A 21,839-nucleotide genomic window follows, 5' to 3' on the forward strand; every position below is an offset into this window, starting at 1 on the left:
GAGGTTAAAATTAACTTAAAAACTCGAACACTTACGAGTCGTAATGACGATGTTTACGTCGTCATAATGACTTTTGGATCATGTGACAAATACGTAATTTTTTTGAGTCAATTTTAACCCGTTCATATTTTCGTTACTATTAATAGATTCTTATTAGGATTAAGGATAAATGCGGAGAATTTTGATATTGTTGTAACTGTATAAACTGGCATTATCGCTTGAATTGCAACTTATGTTTTGGTGTCGCCTGAAGCGGGCTTGCGCCGTGACTGGAGAGTCTCTACCCAATCAGAAGGAGCATTCACGTCACGTATTGTAGGGCAGCCAAGTTTTGATGAGGTGAGGAATAGAAGGCGGCTGAGTGTGTCGTGAACATGACTCCAGTACGGTGTCGACGTTTCATTCGGGATACCGAACTTGACGTTCACGTGGATTGTCGGAACTCTAATTATGGCTTCGATATTGATACTTATTCTTTCGGTGAGTATTGTTACGTATTCATGTGTATTGTTCTTATCTTTTTTTTTTTCTTTTCTTCCTTTTATTTTAAGTCTTGTATATTGATTCGGCTTTGTAGCTGTGCGTGATCATTTTTATTTTGGGGTTATATGATTCAAGCTTTCTCAATTTATCATTTCGAGTAGGTCTATTCACGTTCTGCTCTGTTTAGTTAGACTTCAGAATATCATATCTTTTGATATATTGATATAGTTAGGCGTTTTTATATATGTGCTTAGAATAATATCGGATAAACTTGGAATTTTTTTAATGATTTGCTACTCGTATTCAATTTTTGGTGTAAAATTAATGTATTTTTTTTAATAGGAAGGAAAGATTTTAAAGCTTGATTAATTCGTTTTATTCTAAGTAAATTAAATTAGGAAATGAATGTTGAAATTTATAACTTTTTTTAATGCTAAACAATTAAAATGTTTTATAATAAAAATCTTCTTAATTAGCTTATTTTCATCAATTAAATATTTTAGTTTAATTTATTTATATATCAATGATAATTTTATAATTATATTCTCTTCTAGATGTGCCGAAATTTATATATAAACACAAAACTGTAGCTCTGTTCGAATTATAAATATATTCGTCAATTAATAGAAACTTCCGAATGTAGACAATGTAATGCTTATATATTATATATATATATATATATATATATATAAATTGACAAATATTATCTTATTGGATCCATTGATAATTCTGTTTAATAATCTGAAAAATCGCGTGTTGTTAAAGAGAGGAAATCACTACGATCAATTTTTGTTTCAGCGATGTTCGAGTTTCTATTTATAGAAAGTGGGAGCGAAGTCGAATTTGGCGACATCAGACCCGGCTTAGTGACATTTTAGTGTTCGTACGTTTAGATTTTTATCAATATATCGAGTAAACTATTAATAGAGGATTTATTTCTGTTATACTTTTTTATACAGATAAAAAAAATATCCTTTTTATATCAAGCTTACTATTTAAGTGGTTAAATGGTTAAGATATAAATAAAAAATAACGTAAGGATCTAATAAATAAATGTAATATCTGTTTACGCTTTGATTTTTAATAAAATTATTTAAAAAGTTGTAGAAATTGGATTATTTTTTAAAATAATTTAATTCAATTATTGAGAATTATTTAACATTAGGCATGAAAACACATTAAATTCATTTAGGATTGTACGATTTAATTCTTAAAGAATAAAGTTTTGAAAAATAATTTAAAATTTTATTATAGCCTTAAAGTAATTTTTTTAAATATTTTATAACTTTAAAAGGTTTAAATAATAAATTAATTTGAAAGTGTTCTCTTATAGCTAAGTATTCATTTTAGTGTATTATTTGTATACTCTCCTTGTACCGAGTTTGATTATTTTGCATTAGGATAGTCTATAAAATATAAGAATATTTTATTTTCGTAATATTTAAATAAATAAATAGAATAAAGTATGCATAACATTAGTTAAGAAAGTATACAGAAAATAGGATATAGAGTATAATTTAGAGTAACGAGAAGTGGAAGTTATATGAATATTTAAAGCAAACTTTATAATTGATATTCTAGAAAGATTATGAAACTTGAGAGGAAAATTTCCAGAAGGATAAATGGGTCATTTGTAAAGGCTACTTTATGTTTATGATGGGAATGAAAAAAAAACATTAATTTTATCATATTAAAAAAATTAATCAATCAACAGAAATGGAAAATATGTAGTCACCATTAACTTGACTACAAGAAAAAGACAATTGTATTAGAATAAAAGAAAAAAATGCTGAATATATTGTACTTTATTTTGATATCGTAGATAGTATCTGTTCAGTTTAAGATGGATCATGATGTTTTTATGTAAAAAGCCAAGAATACTAAAAATATATTCCTATGGGAAATCTGCGAGTAGAATGTTATTTTACCGGATAATAGATTGAATTGGAGAAAGTTTCGTAGTCTAGCTGTTCCTTATAATTTAGCATTCTGTAGAAGTAAATTGATATGAATTGTTTTATCAATATTAGAAGGAGGAAAGAGATAATACTCGATCTGAAAAATTTCGAAAAAATTTATGAAAGGAACGAGCATTATACGGATATATTAGAATTTTCATCATTTGCTCGTTTCGCATAAAACGAGATTGTATGTTAAAGAAGAGTTAGAAAAGAAAACAAAGAATTAAATGTATTAAAAAATTAATTAAATGCTTTAGTGAATTAGAAACAAATGAAATTTGTCAGTTTCTGGAAGTAGTAAGCAGTGGAGTATGAAACGATCAATATTAAAAAAAATTTACGAATTAAAAAGAAAAAAGAATAATGGATTTTTCTAACAGGAAGAATGGTTATAGAAGCGAGATATATATATAAAAGTTGCATACGAACGTAACATAAAGGAGGATTCTTAAACTACTGTATTACGGTTTTCCATTCTTCTCAATACAAGAAACTAACCACTAACTAGGAGGATCGAGAAAAAATTTCAGAAATTATAATCGTAAAAATGATTGAGATACGTAACCGTACACCCTCGATCATGGCAGTGGGACATCATATCTTCTTGAGGACCCTAGCAAATTTGAATTAGGGGGCCCCATGTACTGTACAGTGTTGACTTCGGACATTATTCTTTGTTGGAACTATTTTCGGGAAATATTTTCTTATAAAAGATTAATTTGGGGTCCCTTGTTGGTGGGGTTTTAGGCAATTTCTCTTTTTTCCCACAGGACAACTCACCACTGGATCACGGGACACTTTTTCTGTTTTTATGTATTGATACAACACCGTATTCTCTAATCTATTTTGTGAAAAAACGTCTCTTAAAATTAAATAATTAAATAATAAAAAATTTATCGATATAATTATTTGTCTCCAAGCTTTTCCCCCTTGGAAAATTTTCTGCGGGAAGACCATGCCACTAACTATCAAATTACATTGCCTAAATGGTGGTCGAAGTTTAGATACGGTAGAGAATACGACATCGTGTTAATTAAAATAAGAAACCACATCTAATTTATGATTTGTAAAGGTGGAATATAATAGATTCGTGATATCTTCCGTTAATAATAGCAACAACAGTAAATATAAAAAGAGCAATTTGCGATTTGTTACGGAGATAGAAGCTATTTAATAAATTTATTTTCCCCTATAAAACAGAATGGATAAGGTTATTAATACAATGTCATCTACATAAGCGAAGGCATGAATGTAAGTATAACTTATTTTGACATCGGTGTAGTGGTATAAAAAATATTATATAAATCTTTAATGAATATGATGAAGAGGTTAAGGCTAATTGAATTATCTAGGGGCAACATTAAACAAGAAGCGAATCGGAAAATTTGTTATTCTGTTAGATTTTCTTGGAGAAAAATTCGTGAATAATTTAGCAATTATTTTAATAAATTTAATACTAATTTGAAGTGGTAGAAATTTATTTATAAGTTCGGAATAATGGCATGTTAAAATCACTACATCAACTAAAAACAACTTTTAAATTAATAAATCTTAATATAAATTACGACCTTTGTTGAAGTGGGAATGAAGTCGAGGAATTAGAAGATAAATTGTCGACTCTGCACCTTCTTGTCAGAAATCGAATTCAGGGCCACTAATCAAAGAATTTTCAACGAGCTAATTCCTCAATCTTGCCTGTTAACATAGTAGAGATGATTAAAATATAGAAATTACTAATAACTACAATGAGTATTGAGGAAGTAGGCTATACGACATTTACTAACAGTTTTTGGACAAAGTTATTATATTAATTAGCCCAGAATTAGTGGAAGTAGTGAAAATTATATACTAAAAATTAGCGGAAGAAGTTGTATTATTAATAAAATATAAATTAAGCAATATAAAATATTATTTTATGTATAAAATGTTTAAAATAGAAGAAGATATATCGTAATTAAGACGGGTAAAGACAAGCTTAAGGTGTGTATTTATTTGTCGGACTAGAAAAATAATTTTAAGGGTGGATCAAGAGCTATCGAATATCCAAAATAATACAGATAATACGAGGGCGGTGTTGTAATTTATATGTAAAAAATTCTTTTATTAATGAGAATATAAGTATACGAATGCTTGTAGGATATAATACATCGTTTATTTTTATCAAAAAGTCTAGTTTAGTAGCTGGTTAATACTGTTAAATTGTCTTCTCTTATTTTTTTATAATTCTATATGATAAATTTTATAAAATATAAAAAAAATTATCTCTACAGATTTCCTAAATTCAATCATTAAAGTAAATATTCAGACAATAAAATAATGTTTTTTTATGTATTAAAAAATAATTAAATTATTTAATAGAAACTACAGAATTATAAATTAATAATTATAATTAATTTTCGTATTATTTTTTAATACTCTTCGAATTTCAATATTTGAACGAATAAATATATTAATATAGTTGATTAAATTGGCAAATAAACGTTTATTTCAATTATAAAAAAATATTCTTTTTTTTGTATATTTAAAGCTTTAAAAATATTTTATTGAGTTTTCGTTTCGTTTTTTATATTATTATTATTATTATTTCATTACTTTTTATATACTCCACTCCTTTTTATTTTTCAAAATTTACATTCTATGATAAAAAAAATAATTTTTATGATTCTTCTGATGGTATTTTTTCTCTTTCATAATGTAATTATTTACGAAGAATTTTTCATTTAGATGGTGGAATTTTATTCTAAATAAGATTGAAATTTTAATAATTCGTACACAATAAAAAACACTTTTATATTACAAAAAATATATATTGTTTATTAAAAATTAGCAAATAACTTGCGCGCTATATATGGATAAGTTTTGTTGATTTATACAAAAAAAAATGAATTATAAATTATATTTTTAAATATTACAAATTCCTGACCATATTTGGTATGTTTAAACTTTCCTTTTTTTCGAATCATATACAGCATCTCTCTCTTTATAAACTAAATTAAGTGATAGTACTTACATTTTGTTTATATTAATTAATGGCGTTTTATCTGATTTAAATGTATAATCACATCCAAATACAGTCGAACCTGTAATAAAGGACACCTGTAAACGGCGGCCATTCTTTCGGGATTCTCTCTTTTTAAAATGCGTACAAAAATCACCTTCAAACAACGGACAGCGATCATTTATGTTCCCATTCGTATCCGTTGTTCACAGGTTTGGCTGCAACTTATTTATTTTTTTCTTAATTTTAAAGGAGGGAAGAATTTATCAACATTTTAAAAATAATTTTTCTATAATAATAACTTGTTTTAAGATTTAATTAAGTTACATCTTAATTAATTAATTTAAAAATAAATTGGTTTCAAAAGTAATAATATTAAAAAAATAAATTAAATCTATACTTTATATTTAATTTACTGCTTTTTATTTATTTTATATTCACGAGCGCGTTATAAACAAATTTAATTGAAAATATAAACATTGAAATTTAAATTAATTAATATTAATTTAATTTTTAAATATAGAAGAACTTTAAAATTCTTCAACTCTTAGTAAAAATTTAAAAAATTTATAAACGTACTTATGCTGGGATTTTACGTAAATTTACTAAATAATTTATATAAAATTTTTAATAATAATAATAATAATTTTATAACCTAATAATAAATTAGATTAATTGAATAATATAGCTGATAAAAATTATAAGATTTTATGTTTGATACTAATAGCAAACGTCATAATTCGAATTTAATAAGCAATGGCGAATTCCACATAGGCTCACTAGACACAGGCTAAGGGTGGGCAAGAGTTAGGGACAAAAATTCAAAATAATAACAATAAAATGAAGAATTAAGTACGAACAAATTAAGACGTATCAGTTGAGCAGTGTTAATATACGAATACATTTTGCATGAACAGAGTCGTAATACTGATGACTTGTGTTTTCAATAGCAGTGTTCTTTGCTCTTTCGATATTTAAAAATCTGCCTGCAATTATTGAAGAATTAAAATTATGAAATAGAATCATTCGGTGCAAAAATGACACTATTTTCGGTGCGCTCGCATATCGTGATATTCAGGAGCCCACAAACTAGTGCTATTTTGTGCCATAGTGGTGCATTTATAAATATGGGCGAAGGAGCGCCATATTTTTAAATGCAATACAGTGAATAAGATGTGTATGAAATTTTAAAAGAAGATCAAATTTTGTTTATTTTTTAGATCTGGTTAACTGGAGAGAGAAGCGGATCAATCGCTCTTGGATACAAACGACCATCTTTTTGTGAAAATATCAAGGTATATTATTCTATATTTTCTATATTTTAGCTTCTTACATGTTCATTTTAATAAATACGATTAAAGAGTATCGTTATATATAATAAATTTACTGGAAAATAATTTTTAAAAAAGTTTATGGACAAAAAGTGTGTTTACGGAGTTTCCTAAAATAAATTAAATAAACGAATTTTATGATAAATTTTTTTAATAATCTAGATTATGTTAAATTAAATAATTCATTTACTTCAGAAATAAGAAATTTGATACAATTTTCATAAATTAATTGCAATTTTTAAAAAATTTTCCTATCATTTTACGTAAAAACTTTAAATTAAATTATAAATAATTATTTGAAGCTGATCAGCGTTAATCATATCTAATTCAATTTAAAAGTTTTATTATTAATTCAGTTGAAAATTTATCAAATTTTGACAAAAATATCATTTAATATTGAAAAACATTATTCATTTTCCATATTAAATCATTATAAGAACCTATATTCAATATTTAATTATATTCTTTTATTTACGTCTAGACTAAACGACAAAAAAAAATGATATATAATAAATATTCGAGTAAAATTTTCATTAATTCGACGTCACATTTTTGAATTATTATATATTTAACTGGAAGAAAAACGGAGCAAACTTTATTGCTTTTTCCATCATTATTTTTCTATTTATTCCTGTACTTTTAAATTATCATCATTAATCAGGCAAACTCTAACCTGATGCAGTTTTACAACTAAAAACATCATTATTTCCTATTTCGTTTCATAGCTGACTATCTAAAAAATCATTAAAATTTTAATTGATAATTAAAACTTTCGGATAAATTTACTCTCGATGACTGAATACATTTCGGAAAGATTTACATAGTAACATCTGTTGTCTTGTAAACAGTATTTGTACATTATTGTTTACATTAGTACACATGTCGTGTAGAAAAGACAATCAAGAGGATAATCAATCAATGTGACATTATTTTTAGAAGATGACAAGGCTGAGAAAGCGTACTAGTCTCTTTGGATATCTAACTTTGCCTTAGGGGATCGTTATGCTTCTTTACTTTCCTTCCACTTGAAATCTGTGGTCTTATGAGGCTATTCCAGTGTTCCAATTGTTACATTTTCAGATTGGATAGGATGTAAACACACATCTATTAAATCTCTAATGTCTTGTATGTAACATTTTTCTTTAATGTTACTTTTACGGACGATGAAATCTAAATCCTCTTAAAAACTACTCGTGTGATCCCATAAGGAATGACCTTTATCGATTAACTTGCGTTATTTTGATGAGAAACGATTTGCAATATGATATATATATTATTTGATTTTATTTAGCACATAAATAATCTTACATCGTTACGTGATCGGATGACATTTTTCAAAAGCTTCATGGATGATTGTCGTTATTAGACGTCATTTTCTTCTTCTTTTTTTGGTCGTGGAATCCCGAATCCCGCTATTTAAGTAATTCTTTTGCTAGAACAAAGTAGACAAGGAAAACAACTTTCTCTGTACATTTTGTTCATAAACTTTTGGCAGATACTTGTCAATATGGAGACGTTTGGAATTGACTTGTATTGAGTTTATTGGGACAGTACATGAGATGCAATTTGTGACTGTCTATTTATTTATAGGCTGATAAAAAAGTTTGTTCGGGTGATCTAATATATAGTATAAAATATATAGATATATTGCTTTAACTTTAGTTGTATGAAACTATCTATTACCATAAATTTATGTACAAAAATTATATTGTATAAGAAGCATGTTTGATCGCCATTTTATAATATTTAACACGTTCTCTCTCTAATTTATACAGTTGATATTTAGATCCCTATTGCCTTCTCCAAAACACATGGAGCAGGCAATAGGGAATAAGTTTATAACTTCATTTACTCTCCGCTTATTCTACTAAATTCAATTTATTTATCGAAAATTCAAAAATTAAATCTATAATAATCCTTTATTTACAAATAATATCAAGTGTAACGAAAATTAAATGAATTGAAATAGCATTAAATTTCCTCTGAAATTATTCTAACTATAATTGACATTTGAAAGATTTAATAAAGGACATTATTGCTAATATCTCAATAAACAGAACGTTTGTAAATGCATTATCAACTCAACATTGTTGACAATATTGAGAAACTCATTAATAGATTGTCATATGTGACGATATTTTGGAGTAGAATCTTATTGGTGATGCCTATATAAATTACCTAGGAATGTGGACAGAGCATTAATAGAATGACATTATTACCGTTGGCGATGTATTAATGAATTGGCTATTGCTATTGACAAACCCTTAATAAAATTAGAAGACCTACCATGGCATTTTCTTAGTAAATTAACACTGTCTTAACGGATATGAGAAATGATTTAACGAGAATAGATTTAACAATATATTACAAAATAATCTTTTATTTTAAGTTTCTAATTCACTTTTCTAAACGGTAAATCGAAGAAGCGATTAAAGTATAAATTGAACTACAAGAAGTCTGAAGAAACAAATATATATATATATATATACTCTTTATATAAGTTCTTTTACTATTTACTAAAACTCTAAAAATCCAATTTCCTTAATCTATTTATGCAACTTTAAAAGCCGATCAATCCCAAATGAAAGAGAAGTAAATACTTCAGCTTTCTGAAGAAGAGTCGAATAAGTCTTGAGTATATTAAATTGCCAGTTGGAAAGTGCTTTCTACCACTTTTAAATTTGGTGAGGTGAATATATATATCGTTATATATATATATTCTAATGGTTATCCAACGCAGATTCAATCATAAAAAAAATTTAAAGTTAGATCCTCTCTGGAAAAGAATTCTAAACTGTAAATTACTTGATATCTGGTCGGATCAGCAAATGTCAGTTTTACTTTAAAGGAGAGAAATGAAGTATTTTATCTTAATTCATTTTACTTAGATAACTTATCTCTGTCGGCGTTTTGTCAATTTGTCGAATGAAGAACATATAAAAGTTGTTCCTGCTTCTTCATTTTAATCTGTATCAAAAGGAAAAAGTATAGTTAAAGGGGGGTTTTTTTTGTATATAACTCATTCGATAAGTTTATATAAAAAAAGTTATGTTAGCATTTTTTTCTATTTAAGTTTAATGTATTTTTTTAAAAAGTTTAAAAAGATATCAAAAAGATAATTTTGATACTGTGCCATTTAACTTTTTATTCTTATTATTGTTATTTAAAGAAGACGGATAAGATTTAGAAATTTCGATTTTAAAATCTAGCTTATTTACAGTTTAAGAAAAAATTTAAAAATAAATCTGGAAATTGTATTAAATAAAAAGAAATAGAATATTTTCTTTTAATATACTTTGGCAGTCGAACAGAACTTATCACAAAACTTAATGTTGTTTAGATTAATGTTTTTTGATGTATGTACAATGTTAACTGTATTTTTAAATTGTTTTCTTACAATGAAGAAAATTCCAAAGTCATAAACTATAACGATTTAAGTTACTATTAAAGTACACTTACAGTTACTATTTACAGTACAATTATAATTTCTATCTACTTACCATTTACAGGCGTATTCAACAATAAACATCACATAACGTCTTATAAAAGGTGATTTTTAAGCATTCAAATTACTTAACTATTTAATTATTTTATAACGAAATTTATAAATTTTATCTATGAATAAATTCTTATGAATATAGATTAATTTTACTTTTATTTAAAGTGAAATTGCCGTTCTGCTCCTTCGTCATTAGAAATTGTATGAAGTTTCTTTTATCGTTACATCCTTTTGTGTGTAAAAATCATTTTAAAATGCATTTACCTAAAAAATAAACAAATTTAATTATTCTTTTTAAGTCTAATTATATTACATTTTTAATGGAAATAGTAATTTTATTCAATTTTTGTTTAGAATAATAACATTAAAACAATTTACATGGGCTTTATTTATGGTTTTATATATTATACAAAGAAGTAAAAAAGTCGTATCCAATATAATATTAAATTAAACTTAATGTAATATTAATGAAAATTCTATCTATTATAAAAAGATTAGAAAGAAAACTAATGATAGAAAATATTTTTAATACAAAATGAATCATAGTTTTTTGTTCACAAGAGTTTATTTACGATAAAGTGTGGCAGGTGTTAGTAAAAGATAAATATACAAAAAAATAGTATAAAAATAAGACGTGAAAATACAATAAATAGGCAAAGATGTACAGGATACAAACGATGCTCTATGCAAGTATAAGAGGCCTGCACAGTCGATCTATTAAAGGAAGTAGTAGGCTAACTGTAAAGAATGCTGATCGTCAGACAATTTCCACAGAACTTTAGAAGAATAAATAATTACAGCTTTCCAAATATAATGATAGCTTTTAGAAAACTGAAAACCTCTGAGAAAAGTTTCTTACCTCCTTCTAAAACACGCTAGTATACACTCATTTCGATTTGGATTTGTACAATACCTTAACGATTTTTCTTTATTTTTAAGCCCGTAAATATAAAATAGCACTTTAAATATATAAAAATAAATATTTACTTAAGATTTTTATAGATATTTTCTATTTAAAATCAACGCAATTAAAAATAATTTTTATGTAATAACAAAAGATAATAAGTATTTGTCAGTTATCGATTTGTAAGAAGTTCTTTTTTATAAATTACAAGTCATTCTTTAAAATAATATATATACTAAAAGATATTTTGCTTTATTTAAACAAATGATCTCGAAGATGTTAGCAACTGTCAGCAACACATTGCGCTCTTCTCACAAATCTAAAGGGATGCTTTCAAAGTAAACAGATGGGATGGATGTGGTATGAATTTGAAGTCCATGTTCTCACTCATCTGTCACTAGAAGCGCTTGCAGATTTTGCTTCACTATTGACAGTAGAATGACCGATAACCTGTCACTAGAAATTGTGACAATCTCTGGCTAAGTTTTCTCCACAACACGACCGTCTATCGATTTTCATTTGATCTCTACTCACGCTCTGAAAAGGTCTTCACTTGTTTCATGTTTACTCTTAACTGACTACAGCTTACAGCTATCGTATCAGACAAGGGTCGTTAAGATACCCGATAAAATTTTCATATTAATAGAACTTTGTCTACGTTTTTATATATAATTTACATTTTAAATTCAAAATGACTGAATTTACTGTTAATTATGTACAAGAATATTCTATCGTGTAAAGATTTTAATTAGAAATTTTAACGCTTAACAAATAATTTCTGTTTAAAAAATATATTAACGTTTTTACTCTTTCCAGTTGTTTATTGGTATTAAAAATTATAATTAGATACTACATCAACTAAGTAATATTACGCATGAAATAAATTTAACAATGTTTTAAAATTATATTTAATATTTTATAAATAGTTTTTAAAATATTGTTAAATATATTCAATTCCAAATAAGAGATATCTTATATTTTTCTTTATTATTTTAACAAGTAAAAAACTCTGTTCCTAATGATTGAATCGTTCCTAAATTTCGTACTTATTAAATTAGTTTTTCCATTCTGTTTATTATTTAGAGTAAATTTCTAACTACAGTATTTAGTAATTTCCAATCGATTATAGTATAAATATTTAGCAATTTTTAAGCAAATTTCAAGCAAGAATTCAATTTGAAGCCGTAAAATGCTTCAATTTGTATCAAAACTATTAAAAATTAATTAATAAAAATTAAAAAGAAATGTTATTTTAATGCTGTAATTGCTGATATTTTCTCAAATTTCGTGATACTGAAACAAAGTATTAGCAGATTATAAATGAAATAACTATATTAATTAAATATTTATTAATAAAATTCAAGATAAGTAAATTATATACCTTGCTTTTAATTATATACTTTATAAAGAATATAAGAGAAAGTTTGTTGTATAATGAGAATAAGTAAGTAAATAAATAAATAAACAATGAAATAAAATAGAAGTTTTTATATTAAATAATATATCAATAAGCAAAATAAGAGATTCACGAACAAAATTATTTATCTACAAACAATCTATTATTGTGTTTGTTGATATACAATTGTTTTCTTTGCAAAACATCCGAACTCCATTGAAACTATTATAGCCTGAATGAACTATTTTCGAATTCAAATCTCTTAGGATACTTATTTTTTTTCTATTTTTTTTATTTTTATTTTTTCAATGCATTTGAAATTAAATTAGATTCCATTTCGCAGCCATCTCCATTCGAATTCAATACCACTTTAATTCTTTTCATGAAAAATAAAATAAAAAATCTATCAATGAAAATTCAGGAAATTATTAATAATAAAACGATATAATTTAATTTAAATTATTTTAAAAATGTCATTAATATTCAAACTAAAATTTTCTCGCCCATAATGTTGTTGATGTTCATTTATACAGATTTAATTATAAAGTAAAATAGAGGGGGGGAAATAATGTAAAACTGTTGATAGAAGAAGAAATGATAACGTATTATTTAGAAAAAAACTCTTGTTAGAATCTTTTAAAAAATTGAAATTTTAAATAGGCTGCAAAGTAAACACTCATTGGACTTCGTAATTCGATTTAGTGATGTTTAGAGACTTTCGACGTCAGCATGGAAAAATTATTCTTTGTTAAGAGAAGAAAATGGTATCAGATTCATGAAACTTCCCACCAATTTATTTGGACTAAAAGTAATCTTAACATTTATTTTTTTAAGAAATAAAATATTTTCTCTTCCTCTTACAGCTGTTTATTTTCACTGTTTTTATAATAAATAGATTTAATGTAAAAAATATTTAATAAAACAATATAATTTTTTAAGAGACATCATTACAAGAAATTTTTATTGCGTTACAATTTTAAATTAAATTATATTTAAAAGGATATACGTCCCTTTTAATTTACAAAATATAATTATCTTGATTTTAAGCACAACGAGAAACTACGTATATATATATATATATATATATATATATATATATATATATTTTAAACAGAAAAAAAAATTAAATAATTAAAGAATATATTTGCTTCAAAATTAAATTATAAATGTCCAAGATTTTATTTTATTTTATTTTTTTTTAATGTTAATTTTAAAAATTATAAAAAATGACTCGTACACATCTTCTTTAAAATTAGTTTTTCTCGTGTCTGTAGTACAATTCTCGAAATTATTTAATATTTAAATTTTCGAAATATACCAAAAAGTCATTCAAAAGTGACAAAAATAAATGGTAGCTCTAACAGATGATAAATCGGATCATTTATCATCCAGAATTTTTTTTTTAAACTAGAGGTTAGTATCTAAAAAAAAATAATGTTGGATAATTGTCATACGTCTTTTATAATGGAATTTTTGTTAAGTTCTTAGAAGCGTTAAGAAATCTGTAGTTAAATGATATTTCTTTTTAAAGAGGAATTAAAATGATTTTTATTGATATTCAATTTTGATAGGAATGTTTAAATTTTAACATATTTATCTTCACGAATATAAATCAGATAACAGCATTACAGTATAATAATAACATAATTTACATTCTACTTTCGTTATAAATTATAATTTCAATATTTTAATAAATTATATTTATTTTTTCCTTCATCTTCTATTGTTTCTGATAGGCTTTTCCAGCTCGTTCTATCCTTCATCCGCATCATCTTCGATTTTTTTTCTAATAGCCTATTCTATAGAAATTAAATAAATTGAAATAAATCTATATTTAATTTATTGAAGAAATTAATTATTTCTTACACACAATTTATTTATAGTAACAAATTATCTTAATTCGTTTGCGAAAAGTGTAACTATTTAATGCCACGTGACTTTGTAATTATCAGTAACAAATAATACACACAAAGCTAGATTATTATTAAGAAAATTAAATTAAATTTAAATTAGTATTAAGTGTGCAACTCCGTTCGTAATGCATATGTCAAGTTAAAGTAAAGTTTCAGATCTTTCATTTAATTTATGTGCTACGGTTTTATGAAATTTTTCATTTTTAATATTAAAAATAATAAATAAATAAATTGTATTTATATTAAGGAATAAATCTACAATTTTAGCTGATAAAAATATAACTCCATTATTTTATAATCTACAGTTTAAGCCTCCATTTTTAATAATCAAAACTAATTTATCGTTAGATATTATGATGCACGATGCAAAAGCTTGAAGAATATTCTCTTTTCTATTTTAATTTTTATACAAATAAGCGTAAGATTTAATGGAAATATTTATTTAAATAAAAGTCTATACAATTAAATAATAATAATTATCTCACGAATTTTAGATAATAGTTAATACACAGTTGAACTCATTAGTTTAATATTATAAACTGTATTCAATACATGAATAATCACATTATAGTGCTCATGATAATGATGCCTTCATCTAGTTCACAACGTAATGTTCTCATGTAAATGTTATTATTTTCATGGTTGCCAAGCATTAACGGAGATAGCGGTTATTAATGTTGTTTTAATGTGAGCCTGTATACGTGCGAAATGTCTGCAACGTATTACATTGTATTTGTAGAATGTCTATATACCTAAATCATTTTCTGTACGTGTACAGCAATAATGCAGAATAAACTCGAGAAATGACGTTCTTAGTAAGTTTAAATCAAATTTTTATGTCAAAAATCTCGTGGAAGAAAGGAGTAGATTATATTACTCGTACTTTATCCTTTACCCCACTTTCTAATCTTCCTTATACACTCGCAAACCAAATGATGAATTCTTGTAACAAGTTTTACAAGAAAAATGGTTCTTTGTGCCTACAAATCGAATACAATAGCTAATATATTATAGGAGAAAATGATTTAATTATTAATTTTTAATTTATTATGATATTTACTTACATACTAAATCCGAAAACTTGTAAATAAAATATTTTAAAATTAATTAAACCAATAAGTGTTTCTAGAGAATTGCAGGCAACAACTCTAAATTGAAATTTGTAAAAATCAATATTTGGCGCGTAAAACGTTAGCATATATTTAAGTCATCTTAATTATTCACCTTAAACTCGTACGTGGATTTAACGATGCTTACTTTAGTTGGACGTGACAGGTTTATCAAGAAAAAGTAAGAAAATTCATTCAGTTCGACTTTTTATCTATCATCATAAAAGTTTACTCAGATGTTACTGCTTTACGGCTTCTTCTGTACATCTGCTGCAATGGGTGTCAAATAAAAGAGATAATCCTCAAAGACTAGAAAACACGAATAAGAGCAAAAGTTTTTAAGTTTAGTTCACTTGGAAACTTTTTCTTTATACTTCTCTACTTCCGATTTTACTTTTTCAATTCATTTTCACAAAAAAAAGACTATAAAATTAGTAAAATATTTAAATTTGACTAACTTTATAGCGTTTTTTTTAAATTTTTAAATAGTCCAGATTAAGTATTAAAGTTTAAAAACATGTAAAAAGAAAATAACGTTTGGATTTGTTCGACATAAAATCTTTACTCTAGCCCATTTTTCAATCTGCTATTAAACTTTTTTTTTATTAATTTGAAGATTTAAACTAAGATAATAATATTTTAGTTTTTGTCTATAAGCACTAAACTCATTCTCGTGGGAATTAATTAGATAAAGTGAGGTAATTGCAAAGTGCTTTCAAACTTTTAACCTCTGATACGTTTATCAAAAACCTCTAACTTTAGTTAAAAGAGATAAAAGTTATTATTTAAATTTTTTTTTTCCACAGATATATTTTAATTGTACACCACAGTATATATATATATATTTTAATAACAATTTTTTCTTATTGAACATTTCCTACTTAACCTTTATACAAGTGATCTTTGAACCAAATTAAACTAGTTACTCCCTCGATAGAAGGACACTAATGGAGTTGGTTTGTCGAGGGAGTAGCTGTCAAACTGTCAGCTCTGTATAGAAGAAGGTTAGATTTATAAGTTGCCTTTAGAAATTTGTATTGTGACGGTGAATAGTAAGGTCTAAAGTTGATCTATTTCAAGTAATTTACAACAATTAAACAAATTAAAAGTAGCCTTTAAAATACGACATTGCGAAGTAGTTCAGGACAGTTGATAAATGTTTATGGTCTTTATTTTTTATTTCTTCTATTTTTTTCAGCGTTTATAGAGTAAAATTAGAAAATAATAAGCTTTTTTTCTAGCTATAATAAGGGTTTCTTTACTTCTACATACAATTATAATTAAGCACTTGTAATGTCGTTAATAGTTATGACTACTTTTATATTGCTCTTTTATGTCTCTCTTGATATATCAATTTGTTATTCTTGTACTGATTTTTCTCATAATTCACTCTTAATGGGTCCCTTAATAGATAAATATCACGCTAGTATTAAATAAATAAATTGTAGACATCTGCTATACTTTCGAATTGTATACTGAATTAAAAATCTTACAAAAATTTCTAATAAAAATAAAACTGTTGAAGAAGTTAAATTAAATTATTATTATATTTTATCATCGAAAACACAATTTTTTTTCATCATCTTTATGATTTACTCGACTCCATATCGTTATTTTGCTTACTATTTTTTATACTGCATCTTTGATAAATTGTCTTTATTATATTGCTCTATCTTTGGGATTGTTTGGTTCATGTTATGGAGACTTATTGGCTTTGTCTTGTGAGGGAAAGACCATCGTCTTCGCTTCTTTATAATTTGTTTTGTACTTTAAGGATAGTTGAACACTTCTTGATTATAAATATTTCGTTTCTCACTTTAATTTTGTTTCATATTGTTTATGTATAAGGTTTCTGTTTCACGGTTTAACATTTTGTGTTTTATTTTATTTTGTTTGAAGATTTACTGAATTATTTTATACCATAGTTGTTCCATATCTGCGATTGAATATTATTGAATTTTTTTTATTCTGCTTTTTATTGTTATTAGTTTGCTTCTTTTAATAATATTGGTTTTCTTATTTGGCATTACAGCATTCACTTTATTTCCTGTAGTATTATTAGTTTCACTCTACATTGTTGTTAGTTTTCCTTTTAGTGCTCTTGGAATTGCCTCTAGTATTGTAGATATTTTCCTCGACTTTGTTAAGTTTTCCCTCGAGTTTTTTTAAGTCTTTCACTTGGCTTCCTTTTTTTTATCTGTTTATTGACTTTAATAACGAGTTAAATTATTAAATACAAATATTTGTAATTATAATTTTCTTGAATGTTTATGTTATTTTATTAGGGGTCACTAATCGCCAAGTTGGTAATTAGTGCAAATGCTTTGAATATCTATATTTCTAGTCATGCAGAGAGGGAAGTTTTAAGTTACACATTATATACTTAATGCTAATTACAAATGCTGCTGTGCGGATTGTATCGTGTTATCAATTCTTCGTTTCAACTTTGTAAGAGTTATTGAAGAGGTGATTTTAATACTACATTTCTCTATTTTGATTTTGTTTTGGAGAATATTTAAAATTTAGAAAGCACTACGCATTTTATTAAGATAAATTAAAGATTTTTAAAAATATTAAATTTAAGAGAAAGAAAAAAATGCAACTGACAAATGTAATTCAAAAATAAAGAATTGAATTGCTGCCAAAAAATTCTCTTTTCGAGCGTAATCATTTAATGGCATTCTACTGAAAGAATTGCAATTTGAATTATTTCCTAGAGATAATTGAATTGTTCGAACAGATTCGTGTTTTGATGTTACAATATTAATGAAGGAAAAACTTTTCAATCTTTCAAAATGTCTTACAATACATTTTATCTTTTATTCAATTTAGACGATAAATTTTGAAAGATGTCACAGGGATAAAAAGTCATTCTGGTCATTTTTGAGACCAAGTATCGCTGAATAATGCACAAGTATCGCAACCGACCTTTAAGGGCTGTTACATTCAACCATGAATCTCTTGTTACTGCAAAAGCAAGGATTTCTTCTTTCTTCCCCTATTCCTTTATAACAACAAATTTTTATATATTTAACAACCTCATTCAGAATTACAAAATACTCTAATTTGGTATATTTTCTACAAACATTTTTTAAATAAGATATCAGAGTAGAGTCTCACAAAGAAGTGCCATTATTACAACTTTTGCAATATAGAAATGATTTATTATACTGAAACTCGTGATATTATTAACTATTTAGGAATATATTACTAATATAAAGCATGCGTATCAATTAAATAATACATATTTAACATCTTACTATTTATTTATGTGGAAAAGTTTTCATATATACTGTATTATATAGTTAAAAGTTGCAAGTTTTCACGTGGACTTATCACTTATTAACTAAAGTTTAATAATAAAATATTAAACTTATTATAATGATAATTTAATTATTAATCCACAGAATATATTATATATGCGTTTTATTTATAATTTGGATATTTGTTTTGAAATAAATAAATATTACGAGTTATAAAGGTGGAAAATGTCACGTTATATACCAATTTAAATTATAAAACTAATTTTTATTTAAATAATTTACTGATGTATAAATCATTAGAGTAGTCATCAATATTAGTATTAATGTAATTATTATTTAAGTAATATTAATTGCAACAAATTTAACCAATTTTAAACTTTATCCTTTAATTTAAATATAATATTTTAATTGCTTTAAAGTAAAATATTGTCATAATTCAAGTTTATTTGATATGGGATTACATTAGGCTCTTTGGTTAGAATTTTAAGCATTAGTTAAGGATTCGACATGTGAATTCGATTATTTCAAAAAATCATAAAGTCTAACGTAAACAATTTAATATTATTTTTTTAGATGAAACTTTATTCTTTCAAAAAATTAACTAAATAAAAAGCAGCTGTTTTCTATTATATAATAAAAGTATATCAATCAAACAAGTAGAGTTCATGTATCTAAAATCTACATTTTTTCATACCACTAGTTGATATTAAAGTTTCTTGACCAGAAAATTGAAATTTGCTCTAACCGATTATATTTCAATAGTGAAACTATTTAAGCGAAATGATCAAAATTTACATTTTTTTTTATTCGGTTGTCGAATTGGTTGCATATAAATTTGTTGCTTTTTTTTGATAGTTTATCGTATGAAGGAATAATACATCTTAATCTTGAAAGTAACTATAACTATAACTGCAAATTTTCCTGCAGGTTTGCATATTACTGTATTTTAAACTCTAACAATTTTAATTAAAGAATTGTTCGAATTTAAAGTCTATCCGCATAAAGTTTGGTTTATTTGTTTACGGCAAGATGACACGTGGGCAATCTGGGTGAGGGTATGTCTTTTGGGAGCTCTTTTATGGGAAACTGGCGCCTATTTAGCTGTTACAAACGTGAAGAAAACCCGAAAAACTCCACGTGGCCAGCCCATCGGCGAGGCGTAAACCCACGATCAATGTTTAGTGGTTTTTATCCATTCGGCCACTGATCGGGATTTGCATAAGGTTTAATTTATTAATTGCTATTTTTCGTTCTTTTTACTACTGATATTCAGATGTTAAGTATAATAGATTTTTTTCTAAGTTTTTTTAAATTATAACTTCGGAGCTTCATTTTTTTCGGAATTAATGATTTTAAATGAGATTCTATTATTCTTTAAAGTCTTGTGATGCTGTATAATGAATGAATATATTAATATAGCCCCCGGTGCTCTTCGTGATCCTTAAAGAAAACCGAGCAATTGTTTTTTTTGTTTTTTTTTTTTTTTTTTTAATTTCAAATTATCAAAGCAAGTCCTGAAGAACTCCTGAGGGATTTTTGATGTTTTCTGGGTTCTATCGTAATCTCATGTAACCGAACTCTTCATAACTCTTTTGGGATTACTTCAACGAAGGATATGTTCTTTCGTGAAGATTTTGGGCATTAGTTAAAGATTCGACATGTGAATTCCATTATTTCAAAAATCATAAAGTCTAACATAAAGAATGATATTTGAGTTAAAATGTAAGAAGTAGATAGAAAAACCTTAAAATCATTAAATCTTTGTCTTTTTTTTCTAATTATTAATTCTATTATTAATTTCACACTATTTAATGCTTGATATATAATAAAATATCATTCTTTATTTGGAAATAAATAAAAGGTTCTAAGTATTTGAAGAGTTCTTTCTTAAAACATCGGTTCAAAGTAACAGTAATAAAATTTTAATTGCTATTGAGTAGATTTATCAAATAGGAGACTTGGGATTGGACTTTTCTTTACCTAAATAAAATATATCCTGTACTATAGTTCGCTTATATACTGTCGTTTTTAAGGAAGAGTATAGTTAAACTTTTTAAATCGTATTAGAATTTAACATTATCTATTCATTTTCAATACACTTTAAAAAAATTCTTACAAGAAAATCCCAGTGTATCCTATAAAATGGAGAAAAATTTATGCTCGAGAACGTCGTTTATCAAATTTAGACAAATCAGGCAAACCAGAAATTCTTAAACCATGCGACTAGAACCATTCATTCTGTCAAGCAGATTTTGCTATTATAATATTGTTTTATTTTAAACGATCGAAGTTAAACAAAATATTTTTGATATTTTTTCGTAAAAATAAGATTTCAAAACTTGTTTTCAAAATTATTAAAGCTGAAACAAATCGATGAAAAAAAAAAAAAAAATAGGTCATTTGGATTCTGACATTGTATTGTAAAGTTGGTGTTGTCCTTTATTTACTTAACCTTTATTATATTATATTAGAGTATTTATATATATATATATTTTGAATTATACAGTGTGGTCGCTCTAATCCGACCAGTGGTAGTTCGGATTAATGAAAATTTCGGATTAACAGCATAGAAGGTAATAGTATAGTAGCAGTATAGAAGATAATAGTAAGGATATGATGATACGCTTTAAGGCCATTGTTTATCGTTGAAAGATACTTTACAGCAGCAAACAGAGATTAGAATTGTTAAGTCAAACAGGGTCACAGAAAAAGATGAGAATCAATGCTCACACGTTATTTATGTTTACTTTACACGTGAGATACAAATATGCATTTTAGTTAGAGAATGGTAGTTTTTCGGATTATAAGGGAGTTCGGAACCATATTGCAATATGTTTTCATGTCTATATATATAAATTTTATAGCAATTCGATTATCAGATTATTATTTAATTGATCTGTTTTAGCTTATTCTAGTCGTATTATTGCCTAAAATAAGTTCTTATTGTAACACCATATTGTAACTTATTATTAAATGACATAT

The 21,839-nt window shown here is 25.4% G+C and overlaps 1 protein-coding gene across 1 annotated transcript in view; it reads left to right on the forward strand.

Moving 5' to 3' along the window:
* Positions 1-336: 336 nt before the first annotated feature.
* The window catches only part of LOC136984636 (metalloprotease TIKI1-like), a 52,778-nt gene continuing 31,275 nt past the window's right edge, over positions 337-21,839 (forward strand). The window contains exons 1-2 of the mRNA XM_067281703.1: positions 337-480; positions 6,663-6,737. Of these exons, the coding sequence (XP_067137804.1) occupies positions 451-480; positions 6,663-6,737 (105 nt within the window). The 5' untranslated portion in view covers positions 337-450. The remainder of the gene's footprint in view (positions 481-6,662; positions 6,738-21,839) is intronic.

The sequence above is a fragment of the Centruroides vittatus genome, unplaced genomic scaffold (genome assembly GCF_030686945.1).
Source record: "Centruroides vittatus isolate TY-2023 unplaced genomic scaffold, ASM3068694v2 contig_926, whole genome shotgun sequence".
In the NCBI taxonomy this organism is placed as follows: domain Eukaryota; kingdom Metazoa; phylum Arthropoda; class Arachnida; order Scorpiones; family Buthidae; genus Centruroides; species Centruroides vittatus.